The 19,095-nt window shown below is 48.1% G+C and overlaps 2 protein-coding genes across 5 annotated transcripts in view; one reads left to right on the top strand and one right to left on the bottom strand.

Annotated features, from left to right (window-relative positions):
- Window positions 1-17,812, bottom strand: part of NQO1 (NAD(P)H quinone dehydrogenase 1) — a 33,895-nt gene extending 16,083 nt beyond the window's left edge. The window contains exons 1-3 of one of the 4 annotated variants that reach the window (XM_029608294.1): window positions 17,682-17,812; window positions 17,005-17,169; window positions 16,699-16,829 (exon numbers count right to left, since the gene is read on the bottom strand). In XM_029608294.1, coding sequence (XP_029464154.1) covers window positions 16,699-16,829; window positions 17,005-17,169; window positions 17,682-17,694 — 309 coding nt within the window. In that variant the 5' untranslated portion in view covers window positions 17,695-17,812. Of the gene's footprint in view, window positions 1-16,698; window positions 16,830-17,004; window positions 17,170-17,353; window positions 17,377-17,537; window positions 17,646-17,681 lie in introns of those variants that run through there. The other 3 variants (XM_029608291.1, XM_029608292.1, XM_029608293.1) reach the window with 3 other exon arrangements.
- Window positions 17,813-17,843: 31 nt separating this feature from the next.
- LOC115095078 (endogenous retrovirus group 3 member 1 Env polyprotein-like) overlaps window positions 17,844-19,095 on the top strand; it is a 41,081-nt gene continuing 39,829 nt past the window's right edge. The window contains exon 1 of the transcript XR_003857686.1: window positions 17,844-17,929. The gene's annotated coding sequence lies outside the window, so the exon portion shown is untranslated. The remainder of the gene's footprint in view (window positions 17,930-19,095) is intronic.

Below are 19,095 nucleotides of genomic sequence, written 5' to 3'. Positions count from 1 at the left end.
CCCATTAATTTTGAGACGTGCTTTCGGATCGCTATATAAACGTTCCAGCCAGGTGCAGAAAAATGGTCCAAAGCCCATCTTCCTCAAGATGCTAAACAAGACAGGCCAATGGACCATATCGAAAGCCTTCTCTGCATCTATTGAGAGAAATACAGCCTCAGTTTTATTTCTATGGGCCCACCACATTATATCAATTAACTTACGGACATTGTCCCCCGCCAATCTGCCAGGCATAAAGCCTGCTTGGTCTTGATGAAAGATGTGATGAAAGCATTCATGCAGTTGGCCAGAATTTCGGCAAGGAGCTTAATATTTAAATTAAGAAGGGAAATTGGTCTGTATGACCCACAGAGCGAAGGATCTCTGCCCAGCTTTAGTAGACTGGTTATGCCAGCTAAGTTATAGTGCGGAGCGAGTTCGCCCCCCTCCCGTAGATGATTATAAAACTTTTGTAAGGGTGCTACTATATATGGAACAGAGCGGTCAAAATGTCGAGGCCAGGTGATTTCCCTACTTTCAAAGTTATCATCATCTGTAGTATTTCTGGAGACATGATCTCTGCCTCCAGGGTTGCCCGAGCCTCTGTTGTCAGCTCTGGTAAAGTAATGGAACTTAAAAACTCCTCAACTTTACCCTGGGTAATATGTGGTTGTGGGGCATAAAGGTTAGAATAGAACTGTAAGAATCTATTGCGTATATCTGTATTATTGGTCAGCATATTGCCCTGTGTCTTTAATTTTTGGTATTAAATGCTGATAGGTAATTTTCTTTAACTGGCGTGCTAAATTCCTGCCCGCTTTGTTATCCCCCTCAAAGTAGTCTTGTTTGGTTAGCAACAGGGAGTGAACCATCTGGGCAGACTCAAGGCGCAAAAGATCTTCCCTTGCTTTTGTAAGTTGTAGTAGGGTGCAGGGAGCACCTGTGACTTGGTGGGCCTTCATAAGAGTAGCTATCTTACCCCTCAAAGCCTAGGCGTCCCATTCCCTCTCCTTCAAGAAAAATGCCCGGGAAATGAATACTCCCCTATATAGGCTTTAAAGGCCTCCCAGACCATTGATGGCAGTGCTTCCAATATCATTACAGTGAAAGAATTCCTGAATACGATCATTAACAGTCCGGACACAATCCTTGTCATTCAACAGGGAATCATTTAACCTCCAGAACCGCATTCCTCTATCGAAGGAATTAAACTTGAGGTCTATGGTGATGGCTGCATGGTTTGACCACGCCACTGCGAATATATCTGGGTTTGCGGTAGCATGAGACAATAGGGTATCAATCATAAAATAATCAATTCTCGAGTGTGCGTCATGAGGTGTCGAGTAAAAAAGTATAAGATCTAGAGGCAGGGTTATGCACTCTCCAGACATCTATAAGATGCCAGTGATCCATAAATGTCTAATCTTTTCCTATGAATGGGGGTGGTTGACAGTACCCTTAGATGAATCAAGGACAGGGCTTCTAACTAAGTTGAAGTCCCCACCTATGATAATATTACCCTGACCATGTAGTGTGAGTATCCGGTCTAATCTAGAAAGTGACCCTGTTCTTGGTTCGGGGCATAAATATTCACCAATGTGTATAAGAGGCCATCAACCGATATGATTATTATATAGCACCCTTGGGGATCACGAATGCAGGACTGGCAAGTGAATACCAGATTTTGGGAAACCAGAATGCCAACTCCAGTATATTTCGTCGTCTGGCCCTGGGTGTCCAGTATTGGGACAGGTACTGGTGGGATTTCAATAAGTTCTCGAAGCGGGCCTTCAAGTGAGCTTCCTGAATGAAAAGGATATCGGCTTGTAAAGCCTTTGCTTCCTTAAAAAGCTTAAGTCGCTTATACGGCGAATTAAGTCCCTTAACATTAAGGGAGACTAATTTGAAAGAGGCCATTCACTTATAATAAAAGGAGGGCATTCTGATATTACATGTACTGTCAAGAAGATATCCCACTTTCCTGTGACCAAAATCCTGCCCTGTGTCGATAAACATGCCATCACCATATACCCTCTAGGAGCCCATATATCTCCCAACCATGCCAACAGTACTTTGCACTCCCCCACAGCAGAACACATTAGACCTAAATAAATTTGAAATTCAAATTGTATTATAGCCGATGTGTGAACCCATGTATTCCCCAACTTACCCTCACCCCCTATGTAAACCAATGATCTGCTCCAACCTCCATGCAGATAACATCACCATTACTTAAAGACCCCGAGCCTTATGAGTGTCCAGTAGGGAATCACCTAAATGCTGAAAACCAAAAAAAGTCTTGGTTTTCAAAACTCCATTCAAGTAGCAACCCCAGGCTGCTTCTGCATGTTAGAGTTGCGCTTCAGCCTACTTTTGCGTGCTCCAACCCTTTGCCAGCGCGGCTGTGAATCTCTGCGTATCTGGGATTGTGTGTTGTGAGCAGTAATCTGGATAAAGCCACGCTCCTTTAACAGAAGAACGGCGTCTCCCACATGGTAGATCTGTGATGATATCCTGTCCCAGGTATATACCAGGCCAAATGGATGAAGCCACAGGTACTTGATGTTTTCCTTCCTAAGAAAGGCAGACACCTCCTTGAGCTCTTGCCTGCGTTGCAGGGTTGCCTGTGAAAGATCCGCGTATACTGATATCTCCTGTTCCTCCCAAGACCACCGCATCTGCTTCCAGGCCAGGCTTGCTATCTTCTTTAGGGCAAAATCATGAAAGCAAACGAGGATACTGCGGGGTAAATTGGAGCCCGTTGACCTTGATGTAACTTGATTTCTATTGTGGTGGGTCCTTCATTATTTGTGCCATCCTCTAACAGAAATAGGAAGAATCTGAAGTGTCTTATTCTTACTGCTGGGTTAGCCCTTGAACTGCAGAGCCTAAACTTGGTGGATCTCATTGTGGTATTATATTACAGGGCACTTTGTGCACATAATGCAAGGTTACATCTATGACTGCAGTGCCCCCAGAGTCAACCAGAAACCAGCACCACCACAGGGAGTCAGGCTTCCCCTCCCCTGCAGTAAATAAGGACTCTCAGCCATTGCTCTCTCAGTTGTGGGCACAACAGACATAGAACTATATCAGATAGCCCAGCTTTGAACTACGAAAGGAAAATAAAAAAAATGGCTTAGCATTACTTACCATCTCCCAACAGCCCCTGCCTGCTGATAAACAGACATGGCTTCTACTTATGTCTTCTCTTCCTTTGTCAAGGAGAGGGTCAGAGGTGGAGGGGAAGCAGTAGAGGCAGAGAGGAAAGCATAACTGCAGCTTTTTTTTTCTAAACAAAGAGCTACCAGGTTTCTTGAGCATCCAAGAACCGCTCTCCATAGCCTCCCGGGCACCTGGGCTTACCTTCCAAAGACTCAGCCAGGGCAGGCCCTGGGAGAATGCTCCTGCTGGAAAAACACATGCTGGTTTGTGTCCCAGGAACAAGAATGCACCACCTTTTAAAAGGAGCCTGCCAGGCTGAACCTGCTTGCTAAGTAGACAGAGCATTATCCTTCAAGAGGAGCAGGCAGGGATGAACTGCTTGCTCCCTGCACAGAGCAGCATTATTCCAGAATGGCCTGCAGGACTAACCTGCTTGCTGCTCAAACCATTACCCTTTAAGAGGAGCCTGCAGGCACCACTATCAGAAGCCTTAACATTTGCTGTGTGCCCATTGTAGAGCTGCAGACTCAGTGATTTCCTTAAAGGCCAATTACCCCTGTTTAGTAGGCAAGTGCTTTCACCAAACCAGCCATACCCAGTATTAGAGGGTGTTTGTCAGGCAGCTCTGCCTGGAGCATTTGCCTCAGATTTGTCCTACAGTCAGGTCGATACTGTAACGTACGGTTGAAGATTTCCCGTCTGTAACGTGCTGGGAGCGCACAATTCGGACGCGTAAGGCGATCCAGCGATACAGTCTCCAGTTTCACGCGTCCTTAGCGCTTCTTAAAACAGACGCATAACCCTTTCCGCACGCAGCATGTATATGATATGTAAATGAACGAATTAGCTGTATAATGAAGGAATTAGCTATTCCCCTCCGATACTGTGACGTGCGCTCAGATTATCTCCTTTGTAACCCGCTATTTTGCCGCGTCCTTAACCTGTTAGTTTACCGCTACCCTCTACTTGGTGTTAGTGTGGTGTTCGAAAATTAAAATGGGAATAAAGTGTAAAAAATGGTGTAAAAAAAAGTGTAAAAACATTGCTTACCTGCCCTGGCCCCGTCCGGTCTCCGGTGCAGCCCCAGTCCTGCCCCTTCCTCCCGAAGCAAAAAAAAAAAAAAACAAACCGAAAAAGTAGCAAGGCTCGGGCCTGCTACGGCAGTCCCTTCTCCCTTCTCCTCTCCTCCCGATTTCGGCGCTCAAGGCGGCCGGGTGGGCGTGCATTCATCCAGGCAGAGGGAGCCGGAGGCCGCTTTCACCGCCGGCTCCCTCTGCCTGGATGAATGCACGGCCCCCGCCGGCAGCGAATGAATGCCCATGCGATTTCGGCGCTCAAGGTGTGACGTCACGTCATGTGACTGCCTTGAGCGCCGAAATCGCACGGGCATTCATTCGCTGCCGGCGGGGGCCGTGCATTCATCCAGAGGACCCCGCCGGCAGCGAATGAATGCCCGTGCGATTTCGGCGCTCAAGGCATGAGCGCCTAAATCGCACGAGCATTCATTCGCTGCCGGCGGGGGCCGTGCATTCATCCAGGCAGAGGGAGCCGGAGGCCGCTTTCGCTGCCGGCTCCCTCTGCCTGGATGAATGCACGCCCACCCGGCCGCCTTGAGCGCCGAAATCGGGAGGAGAGGAGAAGGGAGAAGGGACTATCGTAGCAGGCCCGAGCCTTGCTACTTTTTCAGTTTTGTTTTTTTTTTTTTGCTTCGGGAGGAGGAGACAGGACTGGGGCATAGTTTGCCGAACATCGGGGAACATAACTGTCCACTTCCTGGTACCTGTCATTTCAAATGTCATTTGAAATGACAGATACCAGCGCAGCCGTGAAGCATTAGGCCCGCGAACCCAGGATACTGTATAGGCGCTCTATACAGTAAAATGGGTTGCGCGGGCCTAACGCTTGCCTAAGGCTTTGCAGCCGTGGCATGCATTTGCATGCAATTAGAAGAGGAGTAGAGAGCGGTAGGTGAAGAGAACTGTGCGTGTGGGGAACGAGGGTGCGCCTGACACTGCCGCACTGTTTCTACCGCTGCCTTAGAGTATCGACCTGAGTGGAAGGTAACTTTTGTAACTACTGCTCTCTTCATACTTCAGGTAAGTTGTTAATACCTTTAAAAAAAAAATTCTGTAACAAATCCTTAAACAGCTTTGCTGAAGGGCATTGACACCTGAGCCACATTGCAACAGGGCTACTGCCAAAAATAGTCTTACCAGCTCTGAGATAGCTGAACCTGCTACCCTAGCTTACTCTCAGACCGATACATAGGTCAATACAGTAAAGTGCAGCCGCGGTTACCCTGCTCCTAACCCGCTTTCTACCCACTTTTCGGCCACGTTAATCCAACCCGCGATTCACTATCCCCTTTAACCTACTCTTACCGCGTCCTTAAATCACCGGGTAACCCCTTCCGCCAGCGGCATGTATACTACATGTAAACGATCGAATTAGCTATTGCCTCCCATACAGTAACGCACGCCCCGACTATCGCTTTTTTAGCCTGCCGTTTTGCCACGCGTTTAACCTGCTAACTTACCGCCTACCCTTACCCCTGCGTTAGAGGCAGGGGTAAGGGTAGGTGGCAAACTTTCCCCCAGCCCCGGCTCACCTGCCCTGGCCGCGTCCATAGGTGCTGGTCTCCGGGGCAGCCCCAGTCCTCTCCCCTCCTCCCGAAGCAACGAAAGCGGGAAAAAAAAAAATCGAAAAACGGAAAAAAAAAGTTGCGAGAGAGAGGGGAGAGAGGACGGGTAATCCTACTTTGATAGTTTCCTACGACTTTTTTTGCAACCCCCCTCCGGAGACTGACATCGGTGGCGACGATCGCGGCTCATCTGCCTCCAGCTGCCCGTGAAGATGGATGCATCGCACGGGCGAAAGCGGCCCCTGTGCGTGCAATTGGGCCGCTCAAGACGTGACGTCACGATGTTTGGCGTCACGGCAGGGTAAAAAAGCGATAGTCGGGGCATGTGTTACTGTTTGGGAGGGAATAGCTAATTCGATCATTTACATATAATATACATGCCGCGGGCGGAAGGGGTTACCTGGTGATTTAAGGACGCGGTAAGAGTAGGTTAAAGGGGATAGTGTATCGAGGGTTGGATTAACACAGCCGAAAACTGGGTAGAAAGCGGGTTAGGAGCAGGGTAACCGCGGCCACACTTTACTGTATTGACCTGTGTCAGGTATTAACCCACTTGCCTGCAAATTATCACACCCCTACTGAGTAATGTTTAGCCCTGCAGTATTCTTACAGGTCTTACCAGGCCTGCTTGGGAAACTCCTAGGTGTATTACAAGTGTAGTACTTATACAATAACTAGGACAATAGTCTAACAGCAGGAGGTTACACTTCAGCTCAGGGGCAGTTCAAGGCAACCTGCCGCCTGAAGGGAGAGAAGAGATGGTGCAGTGCAGGTCAAATCACTGAGACAGCAAGGAGGTGATGCCCCCCTTGGAGTCTGGCCCTTTCAATGAGTTGAAATGCGGGGAAAGTGCACAGGCAGGAATCAGAGTTCCCAGAGGTGTGGCAGATAAGAGAGTCAATGATCTAAGAAGCTGGCAATCCTGCCACACTTAACCCTACCATCCACTTCCCAGCATTTGCACCCTGGGGAAGCGGGAGGTGTGTGACTGGCGCACTCTCATGGCCAATGCAAGGGTATTAGGTGCTTGGTGAACCTTACAGCCTTGCTCTGCCCAACCCCCAGCTCGCATCACACAATTAAAAACTATGCATAACAGATTTTACATGAAAAAGGATGTTCAAAGTACAGTCTTCTGATGTAAAAATATCACTTACAACATGGCACTGCTGTAATGCCAAAGAGGAGACGCTGCAAAAAAAGACACTTGGAGCCCATATGGTATTAAGCCTATTGTAAAAATGTATTTGGTTTGGGCTTAGTCCTCAAGAAAGCCATGAATAAACGACTACAATTATAATATTGTAATCCTCCCATACCAAAACTGCACTAACTGCCAGCACTCAAGCAGTAAGAACCCTACCCTTAAAATGCAACAATTCAAATATTACACCAGGCCCTAAAATACCAATACATCCCCTTTTAAGAAAACAGAACAAGACAGGTTATTATAGATCCCTAAACAAACTACTGGAGAAATTACTTACCTGATAATTTTGTTTTCCTTAGTGTAGACAGATGGACTCAGAACCAATGGGTATAGTGTACTCCAGCTAGCAGTTGGAGACGGATCAGATTTCAATCTGACGTCAGTCCCTAGTACATATACCCCCGCAGGAAGTGCAGATCCTCAGTATTCTTCCTTGCAAAGCATTGTGGATATATGTTTGACTGACCGATTGGTTAATTTGATTAACTTGTATAACTTCGTAACTATATAAACGTTATAACTTGATTAACTGGAATAATTTGAACTGGTCGATTGAGTATAGCTGGAGACCGCCAGGGAGCTCAACCAGAAAGCGTCGAAACCCAGCCGGGTGGAGACCTAGGTAAACGAAAGGAGGCTTACCCTTGAATCATTTGCAATACCATGCGTGACGGCAGCCAAGGGCGGGCTGCTGAGTCCATCTGTCTACACTAAGGAAAACGAAATTATCAGGTAAGTAATTTCTCCATTTCCTAGCGTGTAGGAGATGGACTCAGAACCAATGGGATGTATAAAAGCTACTTCCGAACTGTGTGGGAGGCTGCCTGTGACCCACTTAGTATTGCCCTTGCGAATGCCGTGTCCTCCCGAGCCTGAACATCCAGACAGTAGAATCTGGAGAAGGTATGGATGGAGGACCATGTTGCCGCCCTGCAGATCTCGGCAGGCGACATCATTCTTGTTTCTGCCCAGGACGCTGCCTGGGCTCTGGTTGAATGGGCCTTGACCTGTAGAGGTGGAGGTTTCCCTGCTTCTACGTAGGCCGCCTTGATAACTTCCTTGATCCAGCAGGCTATGGTTGCCCGCGAGGCTGCTTCCCCTAGTCTTTTCCCACTGTGAAGGACGAAAAGGTGGTCCGTCTTCCGTACGGGTTCTGACATTTCCAGGTATCTGGAGAGGATTCTGCCAATGTTGAGGTGACGCAGGTTATGGATTTCTTCTGAATTCTCCAGGGCTCCCGCCGAGGGGAGCAAGATGGTCTGGTTCAGATGGAAGTGGGAGACCACTTTGGGAAGGAATGATGGTACCGTGCGCAGCTGGATGGATCCTGGGGTGAACCTAAGGAAGGGCTCACGGCAAGACAGTGCTTGTAGTTCAGAGATGCGTCGCGCTGAGCAAACTGCCAGGAGGAAGACAATCTTCAGGGTCAGCTGACGGAGTGATAGGCCTCTAAGAGATCTGAAGGTGGATCCAGATAGGAAGTTCAGGATGAGGTTGAGGTTCCACAGAGGTACCAGCCACTTCAGCGGTGGGCGAATGTGTTTGACTCCTCTCAGGAAACGTGACACATCCGGGTGAGAGGCTAGGCTATCACTGTCGTCCCTGGTGCCGAAGCATGCCAGTGCTGCCACCTGTACCTTGATGGAATTGAGGGACAGTCCTTTCTGAAGGCCGCTCTGTAGGAACTCCAGCATCACGGGAACTTTAAGTGAGCGTGCCTTGATGTCGTGATCTTCGCACCAGAGCTGTCTCCTGGCCGCCACCGCCGATGATACTCCTCTGGCCGCTGTGCGTATGAGGTCTGAGGCTGCGTCCGTTAGAAAGGATAGCGCTGGGTCAAGGATATCTCCCGGTGTGCCGTTCCTGGCCTGGGATAAGCAGGCACGTGTCACCACGGTGCAGCAGGCCACAATCTGAAGAGACATAGCGGCCACGTCAAATGACTGTTTAAGCATAGCTTCCAGCCGGTCATGCGTGTCCTTGAGGGCTGCTCCTCCCTCCACCGGGATGGTGGTGTGCTTGGAGACTGCGCAGACCATGGCGTCCACTCTTGGGCAAGCGAGCATGTCTGGTTGCTGGGTCCAGGGGGTACAAACTGGCCAAGGCCCTTCCCCCTTTAAAGGCAGACTCTGGGGTGTTCCATTCCAGGTCAATAAGCTGTTGCGCGGCTCACAAGAGCGGGAAATGACGGAAGGTCTGTCGAAGGCCTTCCAGAAATGGGTTCTCCTCGGGGTCCCCCTGGGTTTCTGAAACCGGGATCGCTAGTTCTGCCAGGCATTGGGAGACCAGGTCCGGGAGCTCCTCCCTTGTGAAGAACCGCCTCATGGTTCGGTGGAGTTCTGTCCCCGGGGGGAGTTCTTCTTCTAGAGGTTTGGCTTAGTCTTCTGAGAAGTCCATGCCCTCGAAGGTAGGACTACTTGGCGGTAAGGGCCTATGCCTGGGTCTTGAGGGGCCTGGGGCATAGGGGTCCTCCTGCGATGTATGTGGTTGGTCCGCCCGGGAATCCGTTTGCATCCGGACAAAGGCATGAATCCCCTTGAAGAGTTCCACCCAAGAAATAGACGAGGGTCCACATTGAGTGGCGCTGTTTCCCTGGGAGCCTCTGGCTGGGAGGGGGTCCCGCTGGGGGTTGCTAGCTCCAGGGAGCCCCCTGAAGAGCTAGTCCCTGGCCCTGGGAGAGTCAGGGCCTCCTCGCATTGGGTGCATAGAGCGGCTTCCTGGCTCTGGGCGGCCCTGAGGTGGCATGCTGAGCAGAGGCCTAGAGATTTTACTTCAGATCTTGGCGGCGTCGAGGTTGCCTGCTCGTACATGTTTCGCTCCGGAGCGCCTGGTCGCGTGCGTGGACTTGAACGCGTATTAGTGCGCTTAACCCCGGATGTGTGCGCCAGTAGTCGAGTGCGCGTAGTCCGTGCGACCGGGACTTGCACGTGCCGCTTATGCGACTGAGTGTTCTTGAGCGTGTAACTTAGGCGCAGAAGTAGGTTTGTGCGCACAGGTAATTTTGTGCGCTCGGCCGGCGGCGATGAGAACGATGAGATTAAGCCAAGATGGCGACTACCTTGGAGGGTCTCCACGTGGGAAGCCCTTGGAAATGCCGGGGTCTGGCCCTGCTAGGGCGGATCAACCCGGTGGCGCTGGCTTCGGCCGATGGCCTGCGCTCGTCCTCAATCCTTGGAGACCGGTGCAAGTAAAGATTTCTACCTTACCTTATCTTCGGCGCTTCCCGGGCGGTCTCCGGCTGCGGGGGGAGAGGGCAACTACCTTCACCACCGCTTTTGAGAGTGCACCCGCTGCCTCAGCCGCGCCCAAACTCGTCTCGCTCGGGGGCTAAGTCCTCGCCGCGAACGGCTCCAGACCGAGGCTGCCTCCGGGGGACCTAGCCCCCGAGCCCTTCTCACTCGGGGGCTAGGTTCCTGCCGCGATTCGGCCACTGGACAGAGGCTCTTACCTCCGAGGGACCACAGAAATCACATCGGGAAACTCAACTGGGGGAGGGACCCGAGGGTATCACCGCAGGAGTGCAGGGCTCGTCTTCAGGTAAGAATTTTCTTTAAAATTTGGTAGAACGCTCAGCGAGCGTGAGATAGCTCCTAACTGCTTTGGAGACGGAAAATACTGAGGATCTGCACTTCCTGCAGGGGTATATGTACTAGGGACTGAAGTCAGATTGAAATCTGATCCGTCTCCAACTGCTAGCACGAGTACACTATACCCATTGGTTCTGAGTCCCATCTGCTACACGCTAGGAAAACTTCCAATACACACCAGAACAGACATTCACTAAATACAGAATAAAGCAACCATAAAGTAAAAATAGAAATATGCAGACAAAAACTAAATTGGAAATTGTAAAATACAAATTATCACCATTCCTCATAAAACAAAATCAGGAAATATAAAAAAGTCATAATAAACCATACTAATAAAAAACCAAACCATTTCAAGACAGCTGACAAACAGAACATTCTAAAATTTTATATTAATTCATTAAATTTAAAAAGTTCCAAAAACCAATAAAATGTCAAGACAGCAGAAAAATATCCAATAATTAAAATTAATAAGAAAAAAAAAAAGTCCAGCTTGCCAGTCACCCTGAAATTGTCCTTGATTAGCAGGGGAAGGGCCAAGGACTACACACAAGTTTATCCATTCTCTCTCATATACACATGCTCACACACTCACATGCTCTTTTACACACAAACTTGCTCACACTCACATACACACATGCTCATTCCTATAAACTCGCTCACATGCTTATTCCATACTCACTCACATGTATGCTCACATGCTCCCCTTTCCCTTCCTTCTTACTCACCTCTTCTGTTCCCTTTCAACCCCTTGCTCTCAGCTCCCTTTGCTTTCCTTCTCCCTCTTCTCAAACACTCCTTACCTCCTTTTCCTTCCCCTCTTCTCCCCACCCTTTACACTCAATCCTTTCCCTTCCATTCCCTCTCACTCTCCCCCCCCCCCCCCCCCCCCCCCCCAACTGCATCTCACTCATCCGACCCCTTCCCATACACCGGCAGGATGTGGGAACCCTGCAGGCACATCAAAATCCAGCACCGGCCCGGGATCTCCACATGCATGTCTAGCTGCTGCTGCTGCCTTCTTGCCCATAGGGCCTGGGATCCCCATGGGCGCGTCAAATCTGTACTGCCACTGATATCTTTTCTGCTCACAGGGCTTTAATCCCTGTGGGCGTGTAAAAAATCTGTGCTGCCACCGCTATCTTCTTGCAGGGACTGGAACCCCTTGAGTATATCATAAATTAGTGCCAATGCCATTGTCTTCTTCCTACTCGTGGGGCCAAGGATCCCCTCAGTTACATCATAAATATGCACTGCTGCTGCTGTCTGTGGCATACCTCCAAGCTGCTGGTGCATTCTTTCTGCCTGTGGGTGTTTTGCATTTGAATACAGGGTAAGAACCACTGCAGAGGTGTTTTGGGGGACTCTTTTTGCTGCCTTAAAATGTTGCGGCCTGAGGCAGCCGCCTCACGCTGCCTAAAGATAGGGCTGCCCTCTCTCCAGCATATCCACAAAGAAACCAGCTCAGCTACTATGTACTATGTCCCGACAAGGCCTCTGCCTACTGGTAGCCGATCTAGTTTCTAGTTCTGCTCCTTCTGTGAGAGGTAGGCAGGGGTGGAGACAGACTTGCAAACCTCCTGAGAATCCAGGAACCATTCTTCGAATGTAAACAATTCCTGTTGTGCTCTGGGGACACTACAGCACCTGCAGGGCACTAGACCAGGCACCATTCGCTGGCAGTTTTGCAGGCAACTGGGAGGGGACCTCCAGGAACTCATCCAGGACAGGGCCTGGAATGGATATCACTAGGATGACCAAGGCGCTCGACCAGGGCAGAGCCTGGGAGACTGCTCGCACTGGAAGAAGTAACCCCTAGGGATTAGTCCAGCAGCAACAAGGACGCCACCAGACCAGGGTCCACCCCGGAGAGCTAAATCCTCTTCACATGCCCACCATTCCTGGAGACAGACTACTGGTATAGGCCACGGCCCACCTTCTTTATAGCCCCAAGTGAGGTCATGAAAGGTGTGGCTTCTGTCTGTCCGCTGTGGAGATTGGACATCCCAGCTGCTAAACAAGTCAGTACTAATCCAGTTATCTGGTGCTGTTTGCTGATGCTTAGCTGGATAAGTACTTTACCCCAAGTAGCAGCCTTGCCAGAAACTGATATGTACTGACTTATCCAGCAATCTGGCAGCTCCTACCCACTTTTAGACAGCCAGATAAATCAGAATTTGGCCTGTCAGTGATGCCTCCCCCCTATTCTTGAATTCAAATGTGGGTTCAGCCTGTGCTGAAGCTACCTTATCTCCCCTCAATTTGTTGCTAAGCTGTAGATAAACCCCTCATCTCATGGATCTATCCCCATATCTCCCTCTAAAACAAAGGCAGCTGCACCTTTTATACTTACATTTAAAAGGTTCATTAGTATTCAATCCCTTGCCCCTCACTGGCTCCAAACAGGTTAGTTGGAATATAACCAGTACCCCATAAACCCAAAGGGCAGAGTCAGTTTAGCAAACACAGCAGTGGCTTCTGGCCAAAGCAGCAACCCCACCCCACTTCTGGATAACAAAGGCAGCAATAACCATCACCTTCTGCATTCAAAAACAAACATTTGGTATTTGCATTCTTCTGTGAATGACAAGAGATTTTAAGGAATTGCTTCAAGTTACCACTTGTCAATGTCCTTGCAGCAGAGCAAGAAAGAATGTAACCTAATAGTCACTGAGCTACTTTTTAAAGCAGAATTTATTTTACACTGCCGCTGTGCTTTGTGATTTGGGCCAACTCAGGCTAATGGAAGGAAGGAGATCTATAGCAATAGATGCAACCCACCTTCATACACAGTCCCACCACAGCACAGGCAGCAGCAATGCAAGCTTCCCTCACAGACACACACACCTCACCACAGGACAGGTAGAGTACCAGCAGCAGCAGTACGAGCTTCCCTCACACATGCGCACACACATACAGCCCTACCACAGAAAACCTACAGCACTGGCAGCAACAGTGCAGGTTTCACACATAATGCAGATTCTGCTTGTGCCTCAAACAATTGCAATATCCCACATGAAAAGGACAGTCAAACAATAAGCCAGTTCAGTGCAATGCAACTGACAGGGATGCATTGGCTAGGTACCCCATCACTGAAAGAGCAAATGTTTCAGTTTCTACAGCAGGGAATAAGGTCATCCCTTGATGGTATTTCTGTACCTGACTCAATGCACGCACATTTTCCCTGTACAACCCACTGAGGGGCTGAGCATTAACAGGGAGAGATGGGAGCAGGCAGTCTCACAGGGATTGCTCAGGCTGTCTGGCAGGGAGCTGTTCCAGCACAGAGTCACAGGAGTGCCCCCCCCCCCCCCCCCCCCCCCCACCTCCCTGTCACTCCTTCCATCTCCCCTGTCACTGAGTTATTTTTTTTAAGCACCAGTGAGTGATTTAAAGGCTGGTTAGATTTTGTTACACTTATGTGTTAAATGACAATACTACTGGCATTCAGACACACATAGAAGCTGTCAAAGCAGGTTGACATTGATATAGCCTGTGGAGTGGACATCTGTTTACTTTATGAAAAAGCTTAGTGTCAGACATACTACTGCTCATATATCAAACTAGTACTGTCAGACCAGGCCAGAAACAAGAAATACCAAAATCTATTCTAAAAGGTCAGAGGTCAGCTTGACAGCAAGAACTGATTTACAGGGTGATGCAAGGAGGTGCACACAGCAGAATGCACAGTTTTACTCATAGTTGTGCAGGTAAACCTTACTGCCAATGCAGCAAGGAGCTTCACACGCACAAAATGTGAGTGCAAAACTATGCCCTCGCATGAAAATTTCATGCTAATGAGGGCATTAAGCAGTACCACCCCCCATGCAAAGAGGTGCATCAGCTTAACCCAGGTTTAGTTAGTGCTGGAGACTGTACTCCTGGTCAGAGATGGAGTAAAGTTTCTAGTGCTGCTGTGCTGGCCCTTGGTCATGCATTGCTTGGTTATTAGCCATTAAAATTGAAAATTTTGCTGAAAAGAATATTTTCTTTAAGGAAGCATTCGGTAGTAGTGGCTCCTCATAACATCTCTCAAATTACTATGAGGGTCATTTTTTAAAATGTCAGGCTGACTGTTAAGACTGTATTCTATATTTTTCTTACCTGTCCTAGTTCTGTTAAAATAATGGTAATTAACCTATAGTATTTTTATTTAATGATAGTCTATAAATCCTTAAGATTTTTTATATTGATTTATATTTATCATATTTTGAATTGCATTTTTCTTTTCCAACTGTATTTTATTTCTTATATTTTATTAACATAAGTTGTAAACCGCTTTGATCAATTTTTGTATTGGTAAAATGGTATATAAATATTTTAAATAAATAAATAAAAATAAGAAACTGCCATACTGGGTCAGACCAAGGGTCCATCAAGCTCAGCATCCTGTTTCTAACAGTGGCCAATCCAGGTTACAAGTACCTGGCAAGTACCCAGACACTAAGTAGATCCCATGCTACTGATGCCAGTAATAGCAGTGGTTATTCTCTAAGTCAACGTGATTATTAGCAGTTAATGGACTTCTCCAAGAACTTATCAAACCTTTTTTTTAAACCCAGCTACACTAACTGCACTAACCACAACCTCTGGCAACAAATTTCAGAGCTTAATTGTGCGCTGAATGAAAAATATTTCTCCGATTAGTCTTACATGTGCCTCCTAGTTGAAAGAGTAAGCAGGTTCATATTTACCCATTCTAGACCTCTCAGCTTTAAAAACCTCTATCATATCCCCCCTCAGCCGTCTCTTCTCCAAGCTGAACAGCCCTAATCTCTTTAGCCTTTCCTCATAGGGGAGCTGTTGCATCATTTTTATCATTTTGGTCACCCTTCTCTGTACCTTCTCTAGTGCAACTATTTCTTTTAGATGAGGCAATCAAAATTGTACACAGTAGCCAAGGTGTGGTCTCATCATAGAGAAATACAGAGACATGACATTTTCCGTGTTATTCACCATTCCCTTTCTAATAATTCCTAAAATTCTGTTTGCTTTTTGACTGCTGCAGCACACTGAGCCGATGTCAATGTATTATCCACTATGACGCCTAGATCTTTTTCCTGGGTGGTAGCTCCTAATATGGAACCTAACATCATGTAACTACAGCATGGGTTATTTTTCCCCTAAATGCATCTTGTACTTGTCCATATTAAATTTCATCTGCCATTTATTTGGATGCCCAGTCTAGCAAGGTCCTCCTGTAATGTATCACAATTCACTTGAGATTTAACTATTCTGAATAATTTTGTATCTGCAAATATGATTACCTAACTCGTCTTATTCCTTTACAAATCATTTATGTATATATACACATTGAAAAGCACTAGTCCTAGTACAGATCCCTGAGGCACTCCACTATTTATCCTTTTCCACTGAGAAAATTGACCATTTAATCCTACTCTGTAATCCATGAAAGAACATCGCCTCCTAGCCCATGACTTTTTAGTTTTCTTAGAAGCTTCTCAGGAGGGATTTTGTCAAACACCTTCTTAAAATCCAAATACACCACATCTGACTCACCTTTATCCACAAGTTCAATTATTAGAAAACCCCCAAACCAAAATCAGGGTTTCCTGGGTCTCACTTTTCTTGTAAGTGCTCAGAGCTAGCATTTTAGTTAAGTGTTGAATATTTTCCTCACTGGTACCAGTGCAGAGAAATCATGTCTATTACCTGATTGGTTTGTCTGTGGATCAGAGAGGAGTGGTGGTACTGCTATCCAGCTATTGCATCGGGAACCTGCCACTGGGAAGTACCAACCCAAGTCCCTAATGAAGCAGGCAAGGCCCCAGAAACTTTAGGAAAAGATCCCCCAGACACATTTCTGTATTTCCCTTTCCTTTCCATTCAGCAGTGTGTTTGGAGTTTGGTGAAACCCCCCCCCCCCACACACCCACCTGCCTCCCCATTCAGCCTGTGCTGAGCATGCATTTTAACTGGGGTTTGCATGCAAGTTCTCATTACACACATTTTAACTCCCGATGCGTTAGCATAACATTAGCTTACTGTGTCGGGAGTTCAAAAAAAGTTAGTCTGCAAGTTAGTAAACTTAAGTTCAGCACACAGTTTGAACACTCAGTTTTCTGCATCAATCTCAGCTTGGGAATGTCTCTGACCTGGAATATGAGGAGGTCCGCAGCATCCAGCTTCTTCTGTTCCTCTACAATGTCCTGACTAAGCCGTCCCTCTTTCCATGCCAGCATGGACTCGCTACCATACTTGAAATTATCCGGGTCCTTGGGGTCACCTATACCAAAAAAAAAAAAAAAAAGAGAGAGAGAAGCAGAACCCAGGCCCTGGCACATCAGGACTCTGAAGAGGACAGCAATTGTATCATCCTCCTGGGATAGCACAAGGGTCAGTACTCCTAACACTCTCCCAACAGAGCACAAGGTTAAAGTTCATGGCACAGGGGTCAGTACCTGTAATATCTTCCCGAGAGAGCACAGGGTTAAATTTCATGGCACACAGATCAGACACAGTGACCTCCCAGCCCTTCCTCTGCAGGGCTTCTCGGGCAGCATCCTTCATAGCACAGCTGAATGAGGTCCGCTCCGGGTGGGCATAGACAATGAGGGCTCTCCTCCCTGCAAGTGGAAATAATTACAGTTAGTCTGCTAATTAGCAATAAACTCCATATATTGTAATTACCACCATACACTAAGTACAGAGTCTTACTGAGCACATCACTCATTCTGCTGAGTACTGATAAACTCCATATACTCTGAACATGGAGGTATAGTCAGTTACTCTGAGCATTATAAATATTACCCATGTGCTCTTTGCAGTGCTGATTTTCAAAGAGGTTTGGAACAAGTTCCTGGAGGAAAAGTCCATAACACACATTATTAACCAGGAAGACTAAAGAAAGCTGGGAGTGAATAACAGGAATTAGATTTATTTTATGGGATCTGGCAGGATACTGCCTCTGCTGAGGACAGGATGCTGGGCTCACCTAGCATTGCACTTATATGCAGCTGCTGTAACTCTACTAACTACCGGGACCCCAGCACTGTGCTTCTTGCTATGCACTAACTCCACCTTCCCGGCTGCATGCATGCATGCATATACAGCCCCTCCCCCCAAATCTGCTTCTCACCTGCCACCGCCATCCTCCTCCTCTACTGGTCCAATCCCTTCTGGTGAGGGTTAAGCTGCGGTCGGACCTAAAGGTGAGGGAGGGGCGGAACTGACGCTGCAGGCTGAGCGCTGATTGGCCGCCTCCAACAGCACCGGTAGCACGCGCGGCAGAGAGAAGGGAGCGGCGTCCTAGCCCCGCCTGCGGAAGGAAGAGCCAAGCCTGGCGCTGCAGAACCGGCCCAGCCGCTCTCCGAGACCTCGCTCCAGGTAACCTGGACACGGTGCAAACAGAGCCCGGATCCGCCCTGGACCCTTCTCTTGCTCTTCCGGTGATAAAAAGAAAGTCAAAGGGCAGAGACTGAGACCCCTTGCGCCCCTTCCAGGAGGGTCCTGGACAGTAGAGAGCTGCTAATAATAATAGTAATGATAATAATGGTTTGTCTGATTTGTATATACCTGCTGTAATCAGCGGCGTTAATACTTCAAAGGATGGCTTGTGTGCCATTTCCTCAAATTAGTTACAAGACACATTAACCAAGTTAGGTCACAGATGTCTCCCTCGTCCTGGGGGGGGATGGCAGAAGCCGGGGCTGGGATTGGAACCGCTGAGCCCTGGACCCTGACATTTGCGTTATCTCGGGCTCTGATGCATCTCTTGGGCAGGGGAAAATGTTTTAGGCACAAATTAAGAAGTGAGCCCAGCGGGTAGCCGCTACCTTGAAGCAGTCTCCAGGCATTCCGATACCAGCCTGTGTCCTGCCCAGATGAAATGCACCAATGATTGGGTTACAGGGCTGCCCTACTTTTGTGCCTTTCTCACCTAGCCATGAGGGCGGGGGATATCCCACAAGAGCAAGTCCTGGATCCCTTTCATTTGTGCAGACTCTCAGTCATTTATTTTTTATTTATTCAGGTCAGCTTTTGCTGTTCAGTGGTTTACACATCTTTTTGGAACATATTAGCTACTAAAAACACCAGACTATAGTTCCCTGTACGTACCCGGATCAGTCCAGAACATGGGTTAAGCCCCCGTTCCAGCAGGTGGAGACAGTTCAGAATTCTGAGGCTAACCCATATAAGGACAGAACCTACCCCCGGAACTCTCAGTATTCAACTGTCTCCAACATCTGGAACATCTCACTCTCTCGGTTCCCTGTTTAGCTTGCCCTCTCTGTCTACTCTATTCTTTGGGGCAAGCTCACGCAAGTACCTTTTTTGTCTACTTCATATTAATAAAAATTAAAAAAAAAAATTGTTTTGAGAACTTTTCTCACTGACTGTGTTTAGGGCAGACACTTCTGTCTCCCTCCCCCTTGGGGTTCCTAGGGGGCTTTGCCCCTTGATTATTATCAGCCTAGGTTCCCTTCCCGGTGACCTGTGTGGGTGATACTGGTGGTGTCAGTCCTTCTCCCCACTGCTGGCGTGCCCCGAGT

The sequence above is a fragment of the Rhinatrema bivittatum genome, chromosome 7 (genome assembly GCF_901001135.1).
Source record: "Rhinatrema bivittatum chromosome 7, aRhiBiv1.1, whole genome shotgun sequence".
NCBI lineage: Eukaryota > Metazoa > Chordata > Amphibia > Gymnophiona > Rhinatrematidae > Rhinatrema > Rhinatrema bivittatum.
The sequence above is the reverse complement of the archived record's forward strand: the minus strand, read 5'-3'. Positions and strand labels throughout refer to the sequence as shown.